Here is a 22779-nt window from a genome sequence, read left to right as displayed (position 1 = left end):
GTTCAAGAACGCACATGGCTTATCGCTACTTTGAGTGATAGCACCCGTAGACTATTGGCCGGTACTGGTGGGGTTAGTCATAAACAGGCCGTTGCAGGGAGAGTTCTAGTGCAGTTGTTTGAAAACTATCACCACTCGGAGTCCTTCGATTGCTGTATCTGAAATTTCGATACGGATTACCACTCCAACAGCGATAAGATTGGTGTCAATGAAGATACGAATCGACGGGTTGTCAAGCAGCAGCAGAGGAGGTGCCTGGCAGGAGGGGCGAAACCGTTCGCGTGCCCAATCGCGCCAACAGCGGAAAAGTTTGACTCTACACGTTACGAGCGGAAATGTGTGATGTAGAATTTATCGATTTAGGTAAATGAAAGGCGGCGACCGTTTGGAATATGAAGGGTTGAATAAATTATGATGGCACCCGTGCAGGAAACTGCAGTGAAAGTTTCGATGCTAAATGAGTTTGCTTGTTTTCATTTTGGGGTTGACTCTAAAAATAAGAATTACGCAATGCTTTGTTTTTTTATACATTTGAAGTTGTTGAAACCTGTCTTACCAGAAAATATCTACGCTCTGCAGAAGCATATGAACGCAGTACGATGCCAGAAAAAAATAAGAAATATTGTAAATTGCTATATTTAAATAGTGTCGAAATATTTTGTATTGCGGGCTTGAAACATTTATTGTGTAACTGAGTCTATTTCTTATTTGGTCGGTGTTAAGTCAGACCGGATTAAGTGACAAAATATTGATTTCGAGAAAAACGAGTTTATAGTATAGTTTGAATCGCAGCATCCTTTACATTATAAATGGAAATTTATTTTTGCCATAATTCTTGCTTATTGTTACATATTTCAAATCTGGCAAAAGTCGAATGTAGATGACGTAATTCTTTATCCATTGCTCTCATTATCTTATTTTTTATGTTTTGCGACGTAGTCCGGTCTGACTTAACACCGACTATTTGTTCTTATAACGACTACCAAACATGTTCAAAATTCTTTCCACCATTTGTATTTGTGCGTTTTAATACTACTGTAGTCTCTGATATCTGAGAATTCAGTACATAAGGAATTGGTGCCGGCATTAGTATCACTGAAGCTTTTGAAATAATGATTTGGGAACGCGTAGTTGGACCGGACTAACGAAATGAATTTCAAGTATTGATATTAATACACTAATTGAGTACACTAAGATTTGGCGACGAAATTTGCTAGATCAGATTATCAAGTTGTATCACAGACAGTAAAACCAAAGTTTTACTTTTGCTAATTCTCAGAAATGAAGTGCAGCACTGAATGATAACAGATTGTTGAGTTTTATAGAGTTATTTTTATAGTTCGACCAATCGAGCCTGGTTATTTTAAATGGCTCGAGCCGATTGCATTCATTTAAGGGACTCCGTCGCCTTTTAATCTACAGATGAATGTTTCTCACGTCCTTTGTAGACTTTGTAACGAAAATTGTTCTTGTCTTGCTTTAAAACCCTTTAAGGTTTGACAGAGAATGGGCAAAAATCGAACACTAAAAAAGCAGTTTTTTTCCACACCGTGTGTTAGATTTTTATAAAAATCAATCAGCTTATGTAGAATGTTGTTACAGTACTGCTTTTTTCGTTTTAGATTTTGCCCATTCTCTGTTCAACCTTAATACTCTAGTAACTCATTTGAACGATTCGTTTGGAGAATAGAATTTGTCATCTTGAAGATTCATAATTTTGAAGAATTTTCCAATTCATCTTCCAGCCTCCAGCAATTAAGTGAAGACTCGATATTATCTTCCCCCGATTTTAACAGCCCCCGATTTTGTCTACTCCCGATTTTGTTGTTTTGTTTTTGACTCGATTTTGTAAGCCTCATATGCAAATTGATAGTTATTAGTTTGATGGGCTCTAGCAGACGAACTAAGTTGATTTAGAGAAAATCCTTTCTTGAGCAAATTTTTCTTATGTTAGAGATCCGAAATATGCAAAAATCAAAATTTTAAATTTTGCACTGTTAGACCTTTTAAATTAAACTAAATAATCAGAAAGGGTTATGACGCTATATCTAGGGACTAAGGAAGAATATTATACGAGCTTCTGTTCATGAAAATGTAAGAAAAATATATGTCCCAATTTTGTCAATGTCATCGTTTCATCAGCTTAAAATTCACAAAGGGACTGATAAAAACGGGTCATCACTGTATCGACAAACGTGGGAATAATCAAAATTCAAACCAGAGTAATATTCAGAATACTTATAAGGAATAATTGTTAGTGGTCAATAATCGTTGGACCAAGGACTTCACTGTATTTCGGCAGCTCCTCTTTAGAAGATCGGGACCAACATAAAAGAGGACTCAATGCGACATTTAATTTTTATTACGATGTCTGAAATTACAGATTTTTCGTAGGATTAGACAAACTAGTGGTCAAGTGGCTGGTGTCAACATGGAGTTGAGATAACGCTAACGAAGGTCATTAAAATATCGCTTTCTCCAGACGTTATCCCGACTGAAAATGTTTCGAGTATGATGGTTCGTGATGTATATAACCACGCTAAGCAGTATTCGTCAGTTGTAAAGTTCAAGACAGCAATCAAATCATTCTAAAACAAACTTAGTGCAAGAAATATAAAAATCGTAATGATTAAATGCCGAAGCGAATGAAACTTGTACTCAAAAATGATGGGAATTCGATTCACTATTACATGAAGTGTTAATTATTACTGGATTATTACTTAAATAAAGCATTTTTTGAGAAAAATTATTTTTTCTTAGTGAACGTATAAATGCAGGAACATTTTTTTTTCACTTAAACTGCCATAATAAACGAACAAAACGCACCAAAGCTTCCAAATTTAGAGAAACTTCGTAAATTAGGCTTCAAAATAAACTTAGAATATTTGGTACAGTACGTTTGACTGAAAAAAGTTAATCTGAGAAAATAAGGGGAACGGATAAATAAAGGACACATTTTTCACTTAAATTGCCATGACAAACGAACAAGATGCACCAGGGTTTCCAAACATCGATAAAAATCGTTGATTAAGCTTTAAAATAAACGCTGACAATCTGGAGCTGTTTGTGTGAATAGAAAAAAAAGTTATCCAAAAAATAGTAGGGTGAACGTATAAATGTGGGACACCACTTTTTTCGCCACATAACAAACGAACAAAACGCACTAGGGCTTCGAAATTTCGAGAAACATCGTTGATTAAGTTTTAAAACAAACGCTGAAAATTTGGTGCAGTTTACTCGAACGAAATAAAAGTTATACTGAAAAAACAGGGTGAACGTATAAATGTGGGACACACTGTACGCATAACTTTTTGGCTGGAAAAAGTTTACCAAAAAAAGTGTTCTTTATGTAACAGAGTTTGAAAAATTTATTTCAGGCATTTACAATGACCGCACGGTACACTATCACGCTCATTTTGTCCCGAATCCTCTTTTTGTTTTAGTTTATATTCAAGAGTTGTATTCGGCTGACCAAAATTGGTATTTCTTATGTGAAAAAGTCCAAAGAATCGATTGAGGATACTTATAATAATCTCATGAAACATGTGTACCCATTTTCAGTGGCGTAGTAGTGGGAGTAGTCCTCAAACCAACCCCCCCTAGCTCCGGACATACCCAAACTAGATGCCGTGTGCCATCCGAAGGCAGATGCTAACAATTGATACCCTGGGTTCCTGCTCCCATGTCATAAGAAGCGACAAAAACATAACTATCTTCTTCAGTTCCTACGTATTTTAGACTTACTAATTTATTATTCTAAATTAGTAACCTAATTTCGAATCATTCTTCTAATCTATTCGTAACTGTTTGCTTCTTTTTCTAGTAGTTATATTAATAACTAATGACACGCGCCTGAAATTGCTAATGTGCTCGTCATGCAAAGTAATGTTTTCGGTACAGGTAATGCATATTTTAGGTCGCTCAAAATGATTTTCTATTCCCTTAGCTAATAGAATTGGTAGTTGTACAATCAGTTTGTACACTACCCTCGATATTCTTGGATTGTTTTCTGTGAAAAAACTTAATTAACTAGGCTAGACAGTTTACAGATATTCGACATTACAACATTTCTAAAACGACAAATATAGTGTTGATAGTTTTCTTTTGAATTTTATATGTCAAGGGGAGCATGTAGAGAAGTTCTTTCAGTTCACAATCCTGCAGCTGCCAATGATTCTAAGAAGCATACGTTAATCTAAATAACTAAATTTCGTTTGCTTGAATCCGAAGTGAAAATTTAATTCAGCTACCAAAGTAAGTCTACTAGTTAGCAACATTAGCTAACTAATGTAGCAAGTTAAATCCGCAGACTGAATCTTTTCGTATTTTTGCGAGCTTGTAAGTCCGCGAATCGTAAAATTTACCTCATGAAAAACCACATGAAAAGTAATTTGTGTGAATTTGAATTGGGGGGGGGCGTGGTGAATGGAGAAACATTGAATTTTTTCTCTAATCAATGGGTTTTGATGCCCGTTAAAAAATTTTAAACTTACGTCGCGCAATTTCTGACCCTACCCTCCCCCTCGTCACACTTCGTCACAAATTTGGTATACCCTCCCTACGCCCCAAAATGCTACGTCATTTATGCATGGCCCCATAGTACCATTTTCAAAAATTTCAAGCGATGTGGGTGGGGTCTAGAATTGTCCAAATGATGTGAAATTTGGACATTTGTCACAATATGAGGGGAGAGGGGCTTTGAGAATTTCTTTTTTTTTATTATTTTAGGCCGCTTAATTTATTTTCTGTTCTCTTCGCTAATACCATCGGTAGTTTTTTAGTTGTAGCCTCAGTTTGTACACTACCATCGATTATTTTTTTCGAAACTATTTGGTGTTTGTTCTTTTTGCCTTTCTCAATAGAAAGGTATTGCAATTGCTCTGAAAACCGACTTTTTAACGGAGACCCGAGTGACATATACCATTCGATTCAGTTCGTCGAATTCGGCAAATGTCTGTGTGTGTATGTATATGTGCGTGCATGTATGTGTGTGTATGTGCGTCTGTGTGTGTACGCGAACACAATCTCACTCACTTTTCTCAGAGATGGCTGAACTGATTTTCACAAACTTAATCCCAAATGAAAAGTGCAACGTTCCCATAGGCTGCTATTGAATTTCTAATGGATGCGACTTCCGGTTCCGGAATTACAGGGTGATGAGTACGATCACGTAGAAAATGTCGATTTTAATAAATTCTGCAATTAATGTATAATGGTGAAATTTTTTCCAAAATGTGACCACAACTGCTTCGATTTGTAGTACTAGGTCACTAACACCCATTCAAAGTCTTTTTGGTCACATTGGCCACCATCATCGGTTCCGGAAGCCCCGGCGGAAGTATCCAGATTCAGAATAACAGTCACATCGGTTTCTCGGAGATGGCTAGACCGAATCAACCAAACTTAGTCTCAAATGAAAGATGTTGCGTCCCCGTAAATGGCTATTAAATTTTATCCCGAACCGACTTCCGGTTCCGTAGTTACGGGTTGTGGCGTGCGATCACATAGCAAATTGTGATTCAAACCGATACTCCGATGAAAGCAAAAAAGGTAAAAATTTCGCTAAAATGTCTCTCACACAACTTAAATTTGCACTTCTAGATCACCGACGGCCAACCAAACTTTCGTTGACTACATTGACCACCATAGACGGTTCCGGAAGTGCCTGGGAAAAGCAGCCATCTTTCAAAACTAGCAAACTCATATCAGTTTCTCGGAAATGGTTGGGCCGATTTCCACAAACTTAATCCCAAATGATAGCTATATTATCCCCACAGATGTATGTAAAATTTCGCACGGATCGCTTATATGGTTCCGGAAATATAGACTGAACCGTCCGGTCACATATGAAATTCCCATATAAGCAGGAACACAACATTTTTTTCAAGGGGGGGACCCCATGCAATTTCAGAAATCGAATTCGTATTTTTGATGCCAAACATCTTTAAAATGCATGAAACGTCGAGATTCTATGTTATCACGATTTTTTTTTGTTTATGAAAATCGACTTTTTGTCGATTTCGCACCTTTTTTTCAGTTCAATATTACCGTGGCTGTTTTTTTTACATAATTTTAGAACTCGAATAATGATTTCTTTTCTTGTATACAGTTGTCATGTCATGTATAATAATAAAATGTAATATATGCATTTGAAAGCTTTTAATGAATATAAACAACTTAAATATTCTCGTGTTCATGATTGAGAAAGGCACAATTGCACCGCTAGGTGGATTAAAACAGGTTTTTTGTTTGTGTCTTGTTGCTCGGACGCCCAGACAACTGAAATGTTGAATAGCGGGTAATATACAGCACAATTTTTAATCGAATCCTTATTGCTACTAACAGGCTGATACTTGTAGTACGTTCGGGTCTGGCCGGTGCCGGTATTGATCAATATTAACATGGGATTAACAGGAGTTGTACATTCAAGGGTAATTTACTACCCTCAGGCATTATCATCAGGCATAGGGTGTCCCACATCAAATTGCATTACGGAAAAAAGTTCTAGAAAATTGTGAATCCTTTACAAACTTTACGACAATAAAATATAATCCATTAACACTCGGAATACCAAGGGGGTCAAAAAAAAATGGGAACGCTTACTTTGACCGGTCATATCTCTTCACCACTGGAAAGGTATGTATTTCGTAATCATATCGCAAAGATAAAAATGAATAATAGGGTTGTCTACCGTAAGTTATAGTGAAATGAGTAAAACAAAGTCAGAGAAGAAAAAAATAGGAACGCTGTTTTGACTGGCCATATCTTAGCTGTTTGTTCACCGATTTCAATTTTTTCTTCAGCATTGGATAGAAATATCTTTCACAAAAACGGTGATCAAAAAATAATGGAAAAAAATTGTATATCCGAAGTAATTGTAAAAATAGTAATGGAAAGTCCGTACAGACAAAATGAGCTTTTCAGTTCAAATAATCGTATCTCAGCCGTTTGTCAACCAATTTCAGTTTTCCTTACACCTATGATATTCCTAGAGCTTCTAGATTAGTAATGGATGCAATAGATAGTAGATTTTGAAAAGTTACTACACTTTTTCGAAGTTTTAGGCGGTTTGATTTTCACAATGCACGTGGCACACGTCCGGTTAAAATTTTTTGCGTCTTGTTTAGTTTTACGGTTTGAAATGTAACACGTTTACTGAATATTTTTGCGTATTACATATGGATATTGTAATACGCAAAAATATTCAAAATGTTCGTACAAACGTGGAGAAACACAACTTTGTAAGTTACAAAATAATAGTGCATAAGGAAAAATTCAGTAAATACGAAGAAGTTCAGAATTTTTAAAATATTCGTCATATAACCTTAAATTTAAAGCAATGACCTATAGTTTTTTATACACAAATCGATTGTAATTGATGGCAGCTACAATTTCTGAAATAAAACAAATTCCTGCATTTTCTCAAAAAAATAGACAAAAGTGCGTAGAACTACAGAAATTTCATTTCATTGGCAAATAACTTGGAATTCAAAGCGATGACTTATACATCTTTATACACCAATCGATTGTAATTGGATTTCGGTTACAATTTCTGAACAATCAATTTTTATATTTTCTCAAAAAACAGACAAACATACGTAGAAGTACAGAAATTTAATTTTATTGGTAAATAACTTCGAATTCAAAGCGGTGACCTACACCTTTACATGTACCAATCGATTGTAATTGATTTCAGCAAACAATTTCTGAAAGAACACAGTTTAATATTTTCTCAGAAAATAGACTATATGAAGTTTTTGTAGTTCTGTGTATTTTTGTCTATTTTTGTGAGCAAATATAAAAATTGTAAGTTTAGTTATTGTAGTCGGAATCAATTACAATCGATTGGTGCATGTAAAGGTATAGGTCACCGCTTGGAATTCTACGATATTTACCAACTGAATTAAATTTCTGTAGTTCTACGTAATTTCGTTTATTTTTTGAGAAAATATAAGAATTTGTTATTTAAGAAATTGTTACCGAAATCAATTACAATCGACTGGTACATAAAAAGGTTTAGCTCATCCCTTTGAATTCGACGATACTTTTCAACTAAATGAAATTTCTGTACTTCTACGTATTTTTGTCTATTTTTGAGAAAATATAAAAATTTATTTTTCAGAAATTGTAGCCGAAATTCAATTACAATTGACTGGTATATAAAGAAGTATAAGTCATCGCTTTGGATTTCAAGTTATTTGCCAATGAAATGAAATTTCTGTAGTTCTACGTACTTTTGTCTATTTTTTGAGAAAATATAAAAATTTGTTCTTTCAGAAATTGTAGCCGCCATCAATTACAATCGATTGGTGTATAAAGAACTATAGGTCATCGCTTTTAATTTAAAGTTATATGACGAATATTTTAAAAATTCTAAACCATTATTTTGTAACTTATAATATCAAAATGTTTTCCACGCTTGTGCAAACGTTTTGATATAATAGTATCCATATGCGATATGAAGAAATATTCAGTAAACATGTTACATTTGAAACCGTAAAACTAAACAAGGCGGATAAAATTTCAAACAACCTTGTGCGGTGAGCATTGTGAAAACCATATCGCCTAAAACCTCGAAAAAATACAGTATTTTTTTGGTAATATGTATTGATATTGCATATATTACAAATCTAGAAGCTCTAAGAATTTTATTGGTGTAAGAAAAATTGAAAATGGTTGACAAACGGCTGAGATACGATTATTTGAACTGAAAAGCTCATTTTGTCTGTGCTGACTTTCAATTAATATTTTTACAATTACTTCGGATATACAAATTTGTTTTCCATTATTTTTTGATCACCGTTTTTGTGAAAGATATTCCTATCCAATGCTGAAGAAAAAATAGAAATCGGTGAACAAACAGCTAAGATATGGCCAGTCAAAGCAGCGTTCCCATTTTTTTCTTCTCTGACTTTGTTTTACTCATTTCACTATAACTTACGGTAGACAACCATATTATTCTATATTTTTGGTTCAATGTGTTTACAAAAGACATACCTTTCTAGTGATGAAGACAGATTTAAAATCTATTAGGTAACAGCTGAGATATGACCGGGCAAAGTAAGCGTTCCCATTTTTTTGGACCCCCTTGGTAGTCCGCGTAACTTTTTACTCTCTTTGTATTCCGAGTGTTAATAAGCTTTTGACATATTTATTTCATTCAATTTCAATACCATAACCGAAAGCTTGCATCTTACGCTTTACTTTACTCATTAGGCTCTATACAACATCTGGCTGCAGCTTCTTCTGTACGGAAACCCACTTTTTCTTCACGTCTTCCTCAGATTTGACCTCCTTGGGATGCTTCCGTAGTGCCTGTTTCATAAGTGCCCTTGGACCTTAGTTCCAGTGCGTTGGGGCGTTCAAGTCATTTGTACGAAAGTGACCCCGTTGGCTTCGTACCACTTCAGGACAACATTTGAATTAGTAACATGAGACAATATTCAGCCAGGAGATAGTAGGGTGTTGCTTCTAACAGAGGAAGCAAACACTTCTGTAGACACTCCTTGAGGTAGAACTCCCCGTTTACAGTCCCGGTTGTCACGAACGGCCGCACTCCGTTTGCCACATGAGCAGATCACTTGCCAAATCTTGTATTTAGTTTAGTTTCTGCTTTCTTACTTCCTCCGGAACACCAAACTTGTGCTGAGCGGAGAAGCACAGTAGCGCCGGGAGCTGCCGGAAGTCCGTCTTGATGTAAGCTCCATCATCCATGGTGAGACAATGAGGTTTCGTCGGCATCTCTGTGTGTACAGTTTCCGGCCCGTGATTTTCCCACCGTATTTTTCCGTTCGTGACAATTTGGGACCTTCGACAGTTCGGCCAATCGCCTGAAGAATTTTGAAAATATGCTTTTGAATATGGAATACGCGTCAAAGTAAAATGCCGAGGTATTGAGACTGAAATATATTTGCAATCGTCGGTTAATATACAATTTTATTGAAAAGACATTCAGCATGAACCTTTGATATAATTGAATCTCCATTTTCTGGCGTATTCATACATACCGCCATCTTACCCCGGGGCCGGGATAAATTGGCGGGATTTCCGTGTCACACGTTTTTGTCTTTAAAAACAAAGACAATGCAACAAACACTGATAAAATTCAGGGATGTTGGCTACAGCCACATGTTCTATTTTGCAAGATTTATCTACATCAAAGCGGTAAAAAATGGAAACACCCCAAACTAGCCCCGGTCTCTCCTATACTTTTTTGTTTAAAGTGAGTCTGCGTCTACTTTCGTGGTAGTCGTGCTTAGTGAAATAAGAATGTAATAGACATTTTCAAAATTCTATTGAACAAAACCAGCTAATGAATCATAGTTTGGATAAATGAGAAAGGTGCAATTGCACCACTTGGTGGATTAATATTGGTTTTTACCTCTGAAATAGCTGAAAGGGGCCGTTCATAAACCACGTAGACTCATAGGGGGGACGGGGGGGTCTGGCAAAAGTCTACGTTTGTCTACGAGGGGGGAGGGGGGTCTTTGAAAAAGTCTACGTAGACTTTTATTTTTTGTTATTCTCGTATTACTAATTATGAATGGGATTTAAAGAGAGTTGTATTCAAAATATCGGTCTATTCAGTATTTATGCAGAAACTTCAGAGCTAGTACACTATTGAGGTAACTACTCGTTAAGCGACCACTCAACCCAGAACCCACGATTTTTTTTGGACAACCTCACACGTTTTTGTTTCTTGCGTATATTTTGATATAGTTTTGATCTGGGAATAATACAAAATGACAGTTCCAAAGACGATCGCCAAAAATTCCTCTCGTCGGAAGATTTTGACTGTGAAATCATCTAAAGCACCACTAGTTAGCAGACATGCATGGACCATTAAATGCATGAACCATAAAAAGTTAAAAAATGTTCAAAGTTAAGCATTGTAACAACAAAACACCCGATTTTTAACAATAAGTAGATTAATTTTTTTATTTTTATTTAATAATTTCGATGGTTAAAGCAGTAGTGTAGTTAAACTTCTACAACAAAGTGTTTACTCGAGTTAATCAGTTTCTCTTAAAATCATTTACACTGATTTAAAAATCTTTAAACACTCGTTAACACTCGGAATACCAAGGGGGTAAAAAAAATGGGAACGCTTACTTTGGCCGGTCATATCTCAGCCGTTACATAATCGATTTTAAATCTGTCTTCACCAATAGAAAGATATGTCTTTTGTGAATACGTCAAATTAAAAAATAGAAGAATAGAGTTGTCTACCGTAAGTTACAGTAAAAAGAGTATAACAAAGTCAGTGAGAAAAAAAATGGGAACGCTTCTTTGACTTGCCATATCTTAGCTGTTTGCTCACCAATTTTAATTCTTTCTTCACCATTGGATAGGTAAATCTTTTATAAAAACAGTGAACAAAGAATGATGGAAATCAAATTTGTATATCTGAAGTAATTGTAAAAACAGTAATTGAGAGTCAGTACAGAAGAAATGAGTTTTTCTGTTCAAACAATCGTATCACGACCGTTTGTCAACCAATTTCAATTTTCCTTACACCAATGCAATCCTTAGAGCTTCTAGACTTGTAATATATGCAATAAATAGTAGATTTTCAAAAATTACTATACTTTTTCGAGTTTTTAGGAGATAGGATTTTTACAATGTACGTGGCATACGGTTGATTGAAATTCTTTGCGACTTGTTAGTTTTACGGTTTGAAAATTACCTGTTTACTCAATAGTTCTACATATTATACATGGATATTATTATATCAAAATGTTTGCACGAACGTGGAGAAACACATTATTGTATGTAAGTTACTAAATAATAGAGTGTGTTAGGACGATTCAGTAAATACGAAGAAGTTCAGAATTTTAAAATATTCATCATATAACTTTAAATTTGAAGCGATGACCTATACATTTTAATACACCAGTCGATTGTAATTGATGGCGGCTACAATTTCTAAAAAAACACATTTTTATGTTTTCTCAAGAAATAGCCAAAAGTACGTAGAAGTACAGAAATTTCATTTAGTTGGCAAATAACGTCGAATTCAAAGTGATGGCCCATACCTTTTTATATACCAATCGATTATAATTGATTTTGGTTACAATTTCTGGAAGAACAATTTTTATATTTTCTCAAAAAATAGACAAAAGTACGTAGAACTACAGTAATTTCATTTAGTTGACAAATAGCTTCAAGTATTCAAAGCTATCACCTATGCAATTTATACACCAATCGATTGTAATTTATTTTGGCTACAATTTCTGAAAGAACAAATTTTTATATTTTCTCAAAAAATAGCCAAAAATACGTACAAGTACAGAAATTTCATTTAGTGGGCAAATAACGTCGAATTCTAAGGGATGATTTATACTTTTTTATACACCAATCGATTGTAATTGATGGCGGCTACAATTTCTGAAAGAACACATTTTTATATTTTCTCAAAAAATAGACAAAATACGCAGAAGTACGGAAATTTGATGTAGTTGGCAAATAAGGTCAAATTCAAAGTGATGGCCTACACTTTTATATATATACCAATCGATTGTAATTGATTTCGGCTACAATTGTTGCAAGATAAACTTTTCATATTTTCCCAAAAAAACGACAAAAATACGTAGAAGTACAGAAATTTCGTCTGATTGGCACATAACTACAAATTTCCGTACTTCTACGTATTTTTGACTAATTTTTGAGAAAATATAAACAATTGTTCTATCAGAAATTGTAGCCGCCATCAATTACAATAGATTGGTGTATAAATAGTGTAGGTCATTTTAATTTGCAGTTATTTGTCAATCAAACGAAATTTTTGTACTTCTTCGTATTTTTGTCGTTTTTTTAAGAAAATATAAAAAGTTTATCTTGCAACAATTGTAGCCGAAATCAATTACAATCGATTGGTATATATAAAAGTGTAGTCATCACTTTGAATTTGACCTTATTTGCCAACTAAATCAAATTTTCGTACTTCTACGTATTTTGTCTATTTTTTGAGAAAATATAAAAATGTGTTCTTTCAGAAATTGTAGCCACCATCAATTACAATCGATTGGTGTATAAAAAAGTATAAATCATCCCTTAAAATTCGACGTTATTTACCCACTAAATGAAATTTCTGTACTTATACGTATTTTTGGCTATTTTTTTAGAAAATATAAAAATATGTTCTTTCAGAAATTGTAGCCAAAATCAATTACAATCGATTGGTGTATAAAATGCATAGGTGATATCTTTGAATACTTGAAGTTATTTGTCAACTAAATGAAATTACTGTAGTTCTACGTACTTTTGTCTATTTTTGAGAAAATATAAAAATCGTTCTTTCAGAAATTGTAACCAAAATCAATTATAATCGATTGGTATATAAAAAGGTATATGCCATCACTTTGAATTCGACGTTATTTGCCAACTAAATGAAATTTCTGTACTTCTACGTACTTTTGGCTATTTTTTGAGAAAATATAAAAATGTGTTTTTTCAGAAATTGTAGCCGCCATCAATTACAATCGACTGGTGTATTAAAATGTATAGGTCATCGCTTCAAATTTAAAGTTATATGATGAATATTTTAAAATTCTGAACTTTTTCGTATTTACTGAATCGTCCTAACATACTCTATTATTTAGTAACTTACATACAATAATGTGTTTCTCCACGTTCGTGCAAACATTTTGATATAATAATATACATGTATAATATGTAGAACTATTGAGTAAACAGGTAATTTTCAAACCGTAAAACTAACAAGTCGCAAAGAATTTCAATCAACCGTATGCCACGTACATTGTAAAAATCCTATCTCCTAAAAACTCGAAAAAGTATAGTAATTTTTGAAAATCTACTATTTATTGCATATATTACAAGTCTAGAAGCTCTAAGGATTGCATTGGTGTAAGGAAAATTGAAATTGGTTGACAAACGGTCGTGATACGATTGTTTGAACAGAAAAACTCATTTCTTCTGTACTGACTCTCAATTACTGTTTTTACAATTACTTCAGATATACAAATTTGATTTCCATCATTCTTTGTTCACTGTTTTTATAAAAGATTTACCTATCCAATGGTGAAGAAAGAATTAAAATTGGTGATCAAACAGCTAAGATATGGCAAGTCAAAGAAGCGTTCCCATTTTTTTTCTCACTGACTTTGTTATACTCTTTTTACTGTAACTTACGGTAGACAACTCTATTCTTATATTTTTTAATTTGACGTATTCACAAAAGACATATCTTTCTATTGGTGAAGACAGATTTAAAATCGATTATGTAACGGCTGAGATATGACCGGTCAAAGTAAGCGTTCCCATTTTTTTAGACCCCCTTGGTAGTCCGCGTAACTTTTTACCCCCTTGGTATTCCGAGTGTTAAATTTTACGTCTTGACCCTATGCAACTCCGTGCAAACCGGCTCTACTATATTTATCTTCGAAAAAAATTCGGAGTTAAACTTTGATACTTTGCGATAATACTCTAAGGTGATACGGCTATTAATTTCATAAGAAATATAAATATTTTTGGGAAGATTTAAATAGCTTCGTTCCCTTAATAAAATAAGGCAATTTAGATTATCTTATTATCTTAGAAATATTGAAATTTGTTCACGAAAAGTTAAATTTGTGTGCATGTTTGGTTTATTATTTTAGGCTAGATGATAGTACACATCGACAGTATTAATTTGTAATTGGTTGTTATAATTTAACAATTTTGAATGCACCAGTAAGGCTCAAAAAGTTTTTAGCAATTCTGCGTTGTTGGTGTAGGTCGCACTGCGGCCAAAATTTAAGCTAGTTATAGCAATGTATCTTTATACATATATTTGAGTGACTAACCTTGAAAAGAAGTATTCCGCTACACAAACGTTGGAAAGCACCTTCAATCGGTATTAATTGACAAAAAACCAATGTGAAAAATCTTTCTTTAATATTTAAAAAGCTTGAAATAAATCTGAACGCTTATTTTTAATTGAACATTATAATGTGCTTCTTGCTAAATTCACATTTCCTGCGAATAAAAAAAATTAAAAGTCTACGTAGACTTTTGGCGGGGGGAGGGGGTTGGTAAAAGTCTACTACCCGACCAGGAGAAAATAACTGGGCAATAGCCCGAGCATACTATTTTTTGGTATTCATACCAAAACATGGTATTAATTGATTATTATACCTCATTGAGATATTATGCAGGTATTGAAGAAACATTTTTCAATACCTGCTTAATACCTCAATGAGGTATAATACTTTGTTTTAGTATTATTTATGTATTCCAGTGATTTTTTTTAAATACCAAATCAATACCTTATTGAATATCTCCATAGAGTGAATTTTGTTACTGGAAAGTTGAAAAATGTTTTATTATTATTCAGGTATTATAATAACTCGTTTTATTATCAAATAGTTATTTGTAGAACATATCTGTGTTATTTTTTTTGGTATTTTACCTCTTATGTAGAGCTCATTAATACGATATTGTGGTAAACAGTCGTTGGTATTGATACCTAAATTTAGTATTCCGCAGTTATTTTCTTCTGCTCGGGTAAGGTCTACTAGGGGGGGTTAAAAGTTCTCAAATTTCGGTCTACGTGGTTTATGAACGGTCCCAAAAATTGTAACTTGAAAAAACTGAACAGACAATTACCTTGGTTCTTTATTGTAATCAATTATGCAGTGACTATATGTTTTTATAAAATAATAATTAGATACACCTGTGTAGTCGTTTTTTCAATCATTGTTTTGTTTATCCCCCGTAAAACATCATACCGCAATAATGTTGTAAATATTCGAGCGTACCAACTGTACCGCGAATTTACGATCTCCATAACCCCTCGAATTAAAACCAATCGCATAACATCATAGCTTAGGAATTTACTGGAGTATATGTTTAAAACTAATGTCTCCAATTGGAATTTCAAAGTAGTAAACAAAAACTAGCTCGGAAGCATACTTTCCATTGAGTTCGTACGAGATGTAGAATCACATTAACCACATTCGTGATACGCATCCTCAACAACGGAAGCAACTTGAACGGTTGTCGTAAGCAACCGGTCGCCGTGTCCGCTTGAAAAAGAAAACAACAGAGGAGCTTGGGTTAAGACGTGAACCCAGAGTTGTTTGTTTTTTTATATTACATAGTTTTAACACAAATGAAATTTAATTGCCGTATTTAAACATATTTCAAGATGTTGGCCACAATAAATTACCAAATCATCTCTCTCGCAACTATAGAGTAAAACATTGCAGAGCAATTATCTCTGAATTGAGAGGGATTCCATGAGAAACCGGCCGACCGCAAAATATGACCATCGTCTATTCGAACGAAACTTTACATTTGTGTACGGCTTATGAATCTCCACGATCTTCTCTGGCAATTGCAATATTCTGATACAAGCGCAATTTTTTGAAAGGGCGTAGACGTTTCTACTTGCAATAATTTAAATTTTTTGTTAGATTACACTATTTTATACAGTAAAACTATCTGAGAACGAGTTACAAGTAATGAATACTTCTGCACGAAAAAAATAAACACTGAAAAAAAATGTGTCATTTTTCACAAAAACAAATTTATGATAAAAATTCAAATTGCAAAAAAAACATTTTTTTAATTTTTTATATTTTGTCAACAAAAACCTAAAGAGAAAAGAAATATTTTTAATGTGATTTCATGATGGAGAAATTATCAGCAAAACCGAAGGGTCTGATGATTAAATTAAATTATTATTGTCTTTGATTAAATATATAGTTGAATTATATTTTGGTTGTTTTCATGTAGCATTCAATATCGCCTTGATGTCAATGGGAAAGTTATAGGAAATATTATGGGCCTTTCGAAAAGCTAATTGTCGTTGCTGGAGAAACGCGAATAGCTTCTGAAAAAGTCGTGATAAAACAAAATAATTGTGTTGTTAAAATAAAATTTAAAATATCTCGAGAACTACATTTCAGAAATTTTTTGTTATAAGCATTTTGATTTAAAATGGCGTTTAGAATCGTATTCATAAATAAAATTCTACTTTTGACTGCAAATAGCATGAATCATAAAAATTTGTCAAAAGTTATTGTTAGGAAAACTTTTTTATTAAAAGCTTCTCCATGATCTAAATACACCGAAAAAGCTTCATTTATGTCTTTAAAACGATAAACATTAGACTTTTGACAATTTATGGTGGGGTAACGCAAACAACTTTTAAAAAGGACATAATTACATGAATTAATTGTTTTTGTTGGAGCAAAATTCCAAATATCGCGAACACTATCGCATTTTGGAAAACATTTGTCAAATGCATTTTGATTTAAAATGATACTTAGAATTATATTCTGTAACAAAAATACAGTTTTGTATGTCAACTAGCATGAAATTTAAATACATGTATAAAGTTTTTGTTGGAAAAACTTTTGTGCTGATAATTTCTCCATCATGAAGTCACATTAAAAATATTTCTTTTCTCTTTAGTTTTTTTTGACAAAATATAAAAAATCAGAAAAAATGTTTTTTTTGCAAATTGAATTTTTATCATGAATTTTTGACACAAATTTTTTTTCTGAGTGTATTTTTTTCGTGCAGAAGTATTCATTACCTGTAACTCTTTCTCAGAAAGTTTTACTGCATAAATTAGTGCAATCTAACAAAAAAATTTGAAATTATTGCAAGTAGAAACGTCTACGCCCTTTTAAAAAATTGCGCTTGAGTCAAAATAATCTTATTTACTGTGGAAAATGTTTAGTCTTCCATGCCGGTTAAACCTGTGAAGTTTCATCGGAATCTAAGATGGTCGGTCACGATTTTAGAGATTTTCAGATGGATCATTCCTCAATTAGCAACCACTAATCTGGCCATCAAAGCATATGGCTTTTTGTCGAGAATGGGTTAGCTGTTGGGTTGTATTCTGTATTACCACTGAATTACAGTGCACAATTAAGATTACCAAGAATTGTTCAGAAAATATCGAAAAAATACCAGAACATGGTTGTTATATCCATAAGGCTCTATGAAAATATAAATCTTTTACAGCGTTTTTCTCGGTTTGCTGTTTTTTTAATATGGGACTCTTATGCTTTAATGGGCAGTGATGCATTTGGATAACTGTTACGTAATTAATTTCCAATTATCTCAAATGTGCGTTATAAATTAGATCACAGCAAGGAAATGCAGTTTCACTTCATAATGTTAAAATTGAGAGCCGGCAAAGAATCTCGTCAACTCAGTAAAACTTTTTTTTCTGTTTATATTCATGTCAAACGCATTTTATATTAGGGTGATATGAAATATGTACACTAACCGCCAGTAACATCAAAAACCTTAATACATAATCACCATCTAAAGCGTTTTCGTTTTTACCTAGTGCTACACCGGTGTAGTACAAAAAAGAGACAGACTGATTACACTCAAATTTGAATGAGTATAACACCGACTACATCGGTGTAGTGCACTTTCAAAAACGAAAACAACATAAATCTCGCCTGATTCGTCTTACCCCGCTGACCCTACTTACCACTAGCTACCCTATCTACTTTAGACACAAAACGTTGCAAGTATCCACTATCGTAACAATCGTAACGCTATATATCCAAGGTAACAATTTAGCCATGACGACGTGTATTTGTTGTCGAACGCAACGGTCGAGAACGCGAGTTATTACTTGAAATACGCACTATATTGCATTCCAACAAAAGTAATTCGTCAAATGTTATAAGAAAAGGCAAATTAAATCAATCAAATTAAATATAAATTGTGTGACAAACAACTTTTAATAATTATATGAACCAACGAGAAATCTCTTTTACCAATCATTAGATTACCGAAGCATAGCGATCCCCTGCCAAAACATGTCGATGGCTCCGGTTTTGTGGCCTAAATTTGAATATTTAAAGCTACAAAATAAAGCAAAACTGAAATCAATGGACGATAAGCTCAATGAATTCAAGCTCAATGAGTTGAACAAGAAGAACATGTTGGATGAGTCCGAGAAACGAAAAAAACGCCTGCAAGAAATTGATCGGGACCGACAAGCAAAATGTGCAGGGAATGTACTAGAAGAAATGCACGATCCTGTGTTTGATGGAGCTGCACGAAAGATTATTGACAGGGCGCTAATTGCAAAGCAAGAACAAGAGGAGGAAGTTCAGCAAGCAAATAGAGTAATTCTTGCTGCTAAATGTCACATTATAAGAGACGCCCAGATAGCAGAGAAGCAGGAAATAGAACGAGAGCTACGTGCCGAAGAACTCAGGCTGGAGAAAATTATGTTAGAAGAAAATAAGAAAGCTCTAGAAGAGGAAGAAAAAAAGAGAGATCAGACAAAACATTTGAGTACAATTCATTCTGAAGAAATACGCAATCAACTGTTACAGAAAGAAAAAATGAAACTTAAAGAAGCCGAGAGAATTGAGGAAGAGGCACGAGTGTTGAAGCAAGCACAGATGGCTATTGCAGCTAAAGAAAAAAGCAAAGAAAAGGAAAAAATTGACCGCATTATCGCGATTCGTGAAGATTTAAAAAAAGCATATGAACTATCTGCGTACTACAAACAGTTGGACTTTGAAGAGCAACGTATTGCGGAGTTGAAAGTGCAAGAGTACACTAGACAGCGTAATGAACGTCAAGCAAAGCTCGATTTTGAGAAGAAGATTGCAGCTGAAGTAAAGGAACGGGAACAGGATCGAATGCTTAAAATCCAGCAGAAGTTACTAAATACTAAAACAGTTAAAAATGATATGGACTTACGAAGGGGCCAGGAGCACATAGAAAGAGAGTTTCGAAGACGCGAAAAGGAAGCCGCGCGCAGAAAACGAGAATTAGAGCAACAAATAGCAGTAGCTCGAGCGGCACAGTTAGAAGCGGTGAAAACCGAGCGAGCCATGCAGATTGCCCGAGACGATGTGGACCACAAAAAAGCAGTTGAAAAGTTGAAACAGCAGGAGCAAAATGAAATCGAGAGTAAGCGTAAACTCTTGCAGCTTCGGGAGAAATATCGCGCGGAGATCGTTCGCCAGATCAATCAGAAGGAGCAGGAGCGTCGCGAGCTGGAGCTTCGCTCGAAGAAAGAACATGCTGCCATGCAAGAAGCCATGAAGAAGCGTGACACATCGATCAAAACCACCATAGCGAACAAAATAAAAATGATGAAAGAGTCGAACGTTCCCGACCGATTCATAAAGGACGTTGAGCGGCAGTTGAAATCGATAAGAGCTGATTAAAAAAATCTCATCTCATTAAAAAAAAAATTATTCTGACGAATTTATTTTTGTATAAATTGTGTATAATATAAAATCATGTATTTTTTACACGTTCGTAACGATGAACAACTCGATATCTAACCTCAATTGACCATGCACTCGCATTACGCCCGAAAGTATTCATCACACAATTCAGACATTACCGGCCTGATTGAGAATTCTATACAAAATATATTGTATTTTATTGCAATAACTGCCATTTCAAATGAGTAGGAATTTGTCGCTGGATTACTGGATAATATAATTGTCAGTATAGTCATGTGGTAAAGTGTTTGCTCGTCAGGTTGTGAAAACCGTTTTTTTTCAAGATTCCAAGACATTTATTAGCAGCTTCGAAAAATTGTCTAATATTTAAAATCTCAGTATTGTAGAGGCGATAGCTATCGTTGGTAGGTGAGTTATCTGAATGCGCATTGCATACGCAACCGTATTCTACATCACAACGAATTGAAATCAAATTTCATGGACTCGTAGTTTTTTTAATCAGGACATTGATGTAACTATCTATTGCCTAAATCCTGTGTATTTAAAGTAATTTCAAGCACTTCAAACTTGGCAGCATTTGTAAACACGAAACAATTAAAAAGTGACTTAATGTGTCCCAACCTTTTTAAAGAATTAATAAAAAGTACCCATGAAACCTTCCTAACTTCTGTTGAGTTAACTAACCCTTTCCACCCTTCTTTCCATTCCAGATCAATGGCTCGGTGAGAAGTTGAAATTGCCCCATCTGGTGGGCGGTAGCTATGTCTCGCCTACACCGGTCATCGGTCCCGAAATCGGCCCATTCTCCCACCAGCAAAAACCGGAGAAAGTGCAGAACACCGAGGACCTGCTGATGGAATTTGATTACGTATATGAGAACGTCGAGTTGACTCATTTGACACCGCCACAAACACCACCACAGGAGGCAAACTTCGTTGGTCAGTCGGAACCGCAACCGGCACTGTTTTTGCCGTTGTCTGCACACCCGCCACAACAGCAGCACCAGCCGGAGGTCGTCCCTGTCACGGCCACCGAGTTCTACGGGTTCGGAGCCCCAATGAATGGTTTGCTGGTTAATTCGGCCCAAACTATCAACCAGCCGCAGCAGCCGGTATCCACAGAATATCAACTGGCCGACAGCTTTGGTTTTCAGCCGGTGGATGAGGTAGAGAACATCGCACGCAATTTGGAACTGGTCGACGAGATCATCCGTTCTCGTTCGAAAGATCTTCCCGATTGCAACGATGACGACGATTCTTGCTCGTTCTCCGAGGACGGCTCCATTTCCAGCTCGTGCCCGATGAGTGATTCTAGCTCGTCCTACTGTGGTTCCGCGTATTCCCGTGATCAAGACGACGAGTGGAGTCCGTCTAGTGGCAAGAAAAGTTCCAAAGTCTCCGGTGGTGGCGTAACTAAGAAACGCACTCGTGCATATGGTCGCGGACACGAAGATAAAAAGTCGCGCAAGAAGGAGCAGAACAAGAACGCTGCCACACGATACCGCCAGAAAAAGAAGGCCGAGATCGAAGAGATTCTTATTGAAGAGGGCAAACTGAGAGACAAGAATGAAGAGTTGAAGGAACAATCTGCCGACATCGCTCGCGAGATACGCTATCTCAAAAGTTTGATGCGCGAAGTTTGCAAGGCGAAAGGTTTGATCTAATTGCTTTTTTCAGAAACGGAGTTTGAAGATACTTAAGTACCTTTGATTTTTTCTCTAATATCATATTAACTCGTTCCATTGTCAAACAATTAGATCTGTAAGTGAACTAGTGGGTAAGTTTTGTTTTCTTCGATTCTTCATTCTAAACTACAATGCGTGACAGTGTATTTTGTTTGAGAATCTTTTACTAGCTTGTAATCAAGAAACTTAGTGGGTAAGCTGATAACATACTGGCCGAATGTACGTTGTAAAAGTAGCATTGCTGTAATCTGTAGTCTTTAGTGAAGTGTGTAGCTCAATCGATTATCGTTATCCAATAAAAATCCACACATTGAATCGCTGATGAATGCCGTATAAATGCTGTCTTCTGTAGTTCACCATTGCGAGAGATCAGCTGTAAAAAGAAACACTCGCGTATGACGTCCGCTAAGCGTGACCGAAGCTTTGATGTGTTCGTTTTCGATTGGTCTCTCGGGTGAAACTGTGTTGGTTATAAGTGGAAGAATAAATTTCAAATTCAAATGCATCCCTTTCTACTTGGGCTGCGGTATTCATGCACATTTTAATAGAAAATTGAAATCTTCTTAATTCCAAGTGGCATTTTCTTAACGATGGATACTGAACATTTCTATTTCCCTAGCACTGGCTCTGCTTGTTAGCCACTCACAGTGAATCGGACACGATTCGATAGAGACAGTAGGACGGCCTAATGATTTTTTCTACGATGTAGCTTAATGGTTAAGAAAATGGCATCATTAAGATCATACTGATGCCAACATAATTGCATTATAAAGCATAAATGGATAAAAATAGCTATGAATTGTTTGAAAAGTACTCTATACCAACGTCAATCGCTGAGATCATTTCAACGTTTCTTAGCCTGGATCTATGAGTTTTATTGTGCAATAAAAAGGGTTAAGAAGAACAGAA

General features: G+C 34.9%; 1 protein-coding gene across 2 annotated transcripts in view; it reads left to right on the top strand.

The window, feature by feature from the left end:
- Positions 1-22779, top strand: part of LOC131681350 (activating transcription factor of chaperone) — an 81685-nt gene extending 58906 nt beyond the window's left edge. For both annotated transcript variants that reach the window (XM_058962106.1, XM_058962107.1), the window contains one exon: positions 20897-22779. In XM_058962106.1, the coding sequence (XP_058818089.1) occupies positions 20897-21849 (953 nt within the window). In that variant the 3' untranslated portion in view covers positions 21850-22779. The remainder of the gene's footprint in view (positions 1-20896) is intronic.

This window comes from Topomyia yanbarensis, chromosome 2 (assembly GCF_030247195.1).
Source record: "Topomyia yanbarensis strain Yona2022 chromosome 2, ASM3024719v1, whole genome shotgun sequence".
Lineage (NCBI taxonomy): Eukaryota > Metazoa > Arthropoda > Insecta > Diptera > Culicidae > Topomyia > Topomyia yanbarensis.
This window is presented reverse-complemented; position numbering and strand designations above follow the sequence as displayed.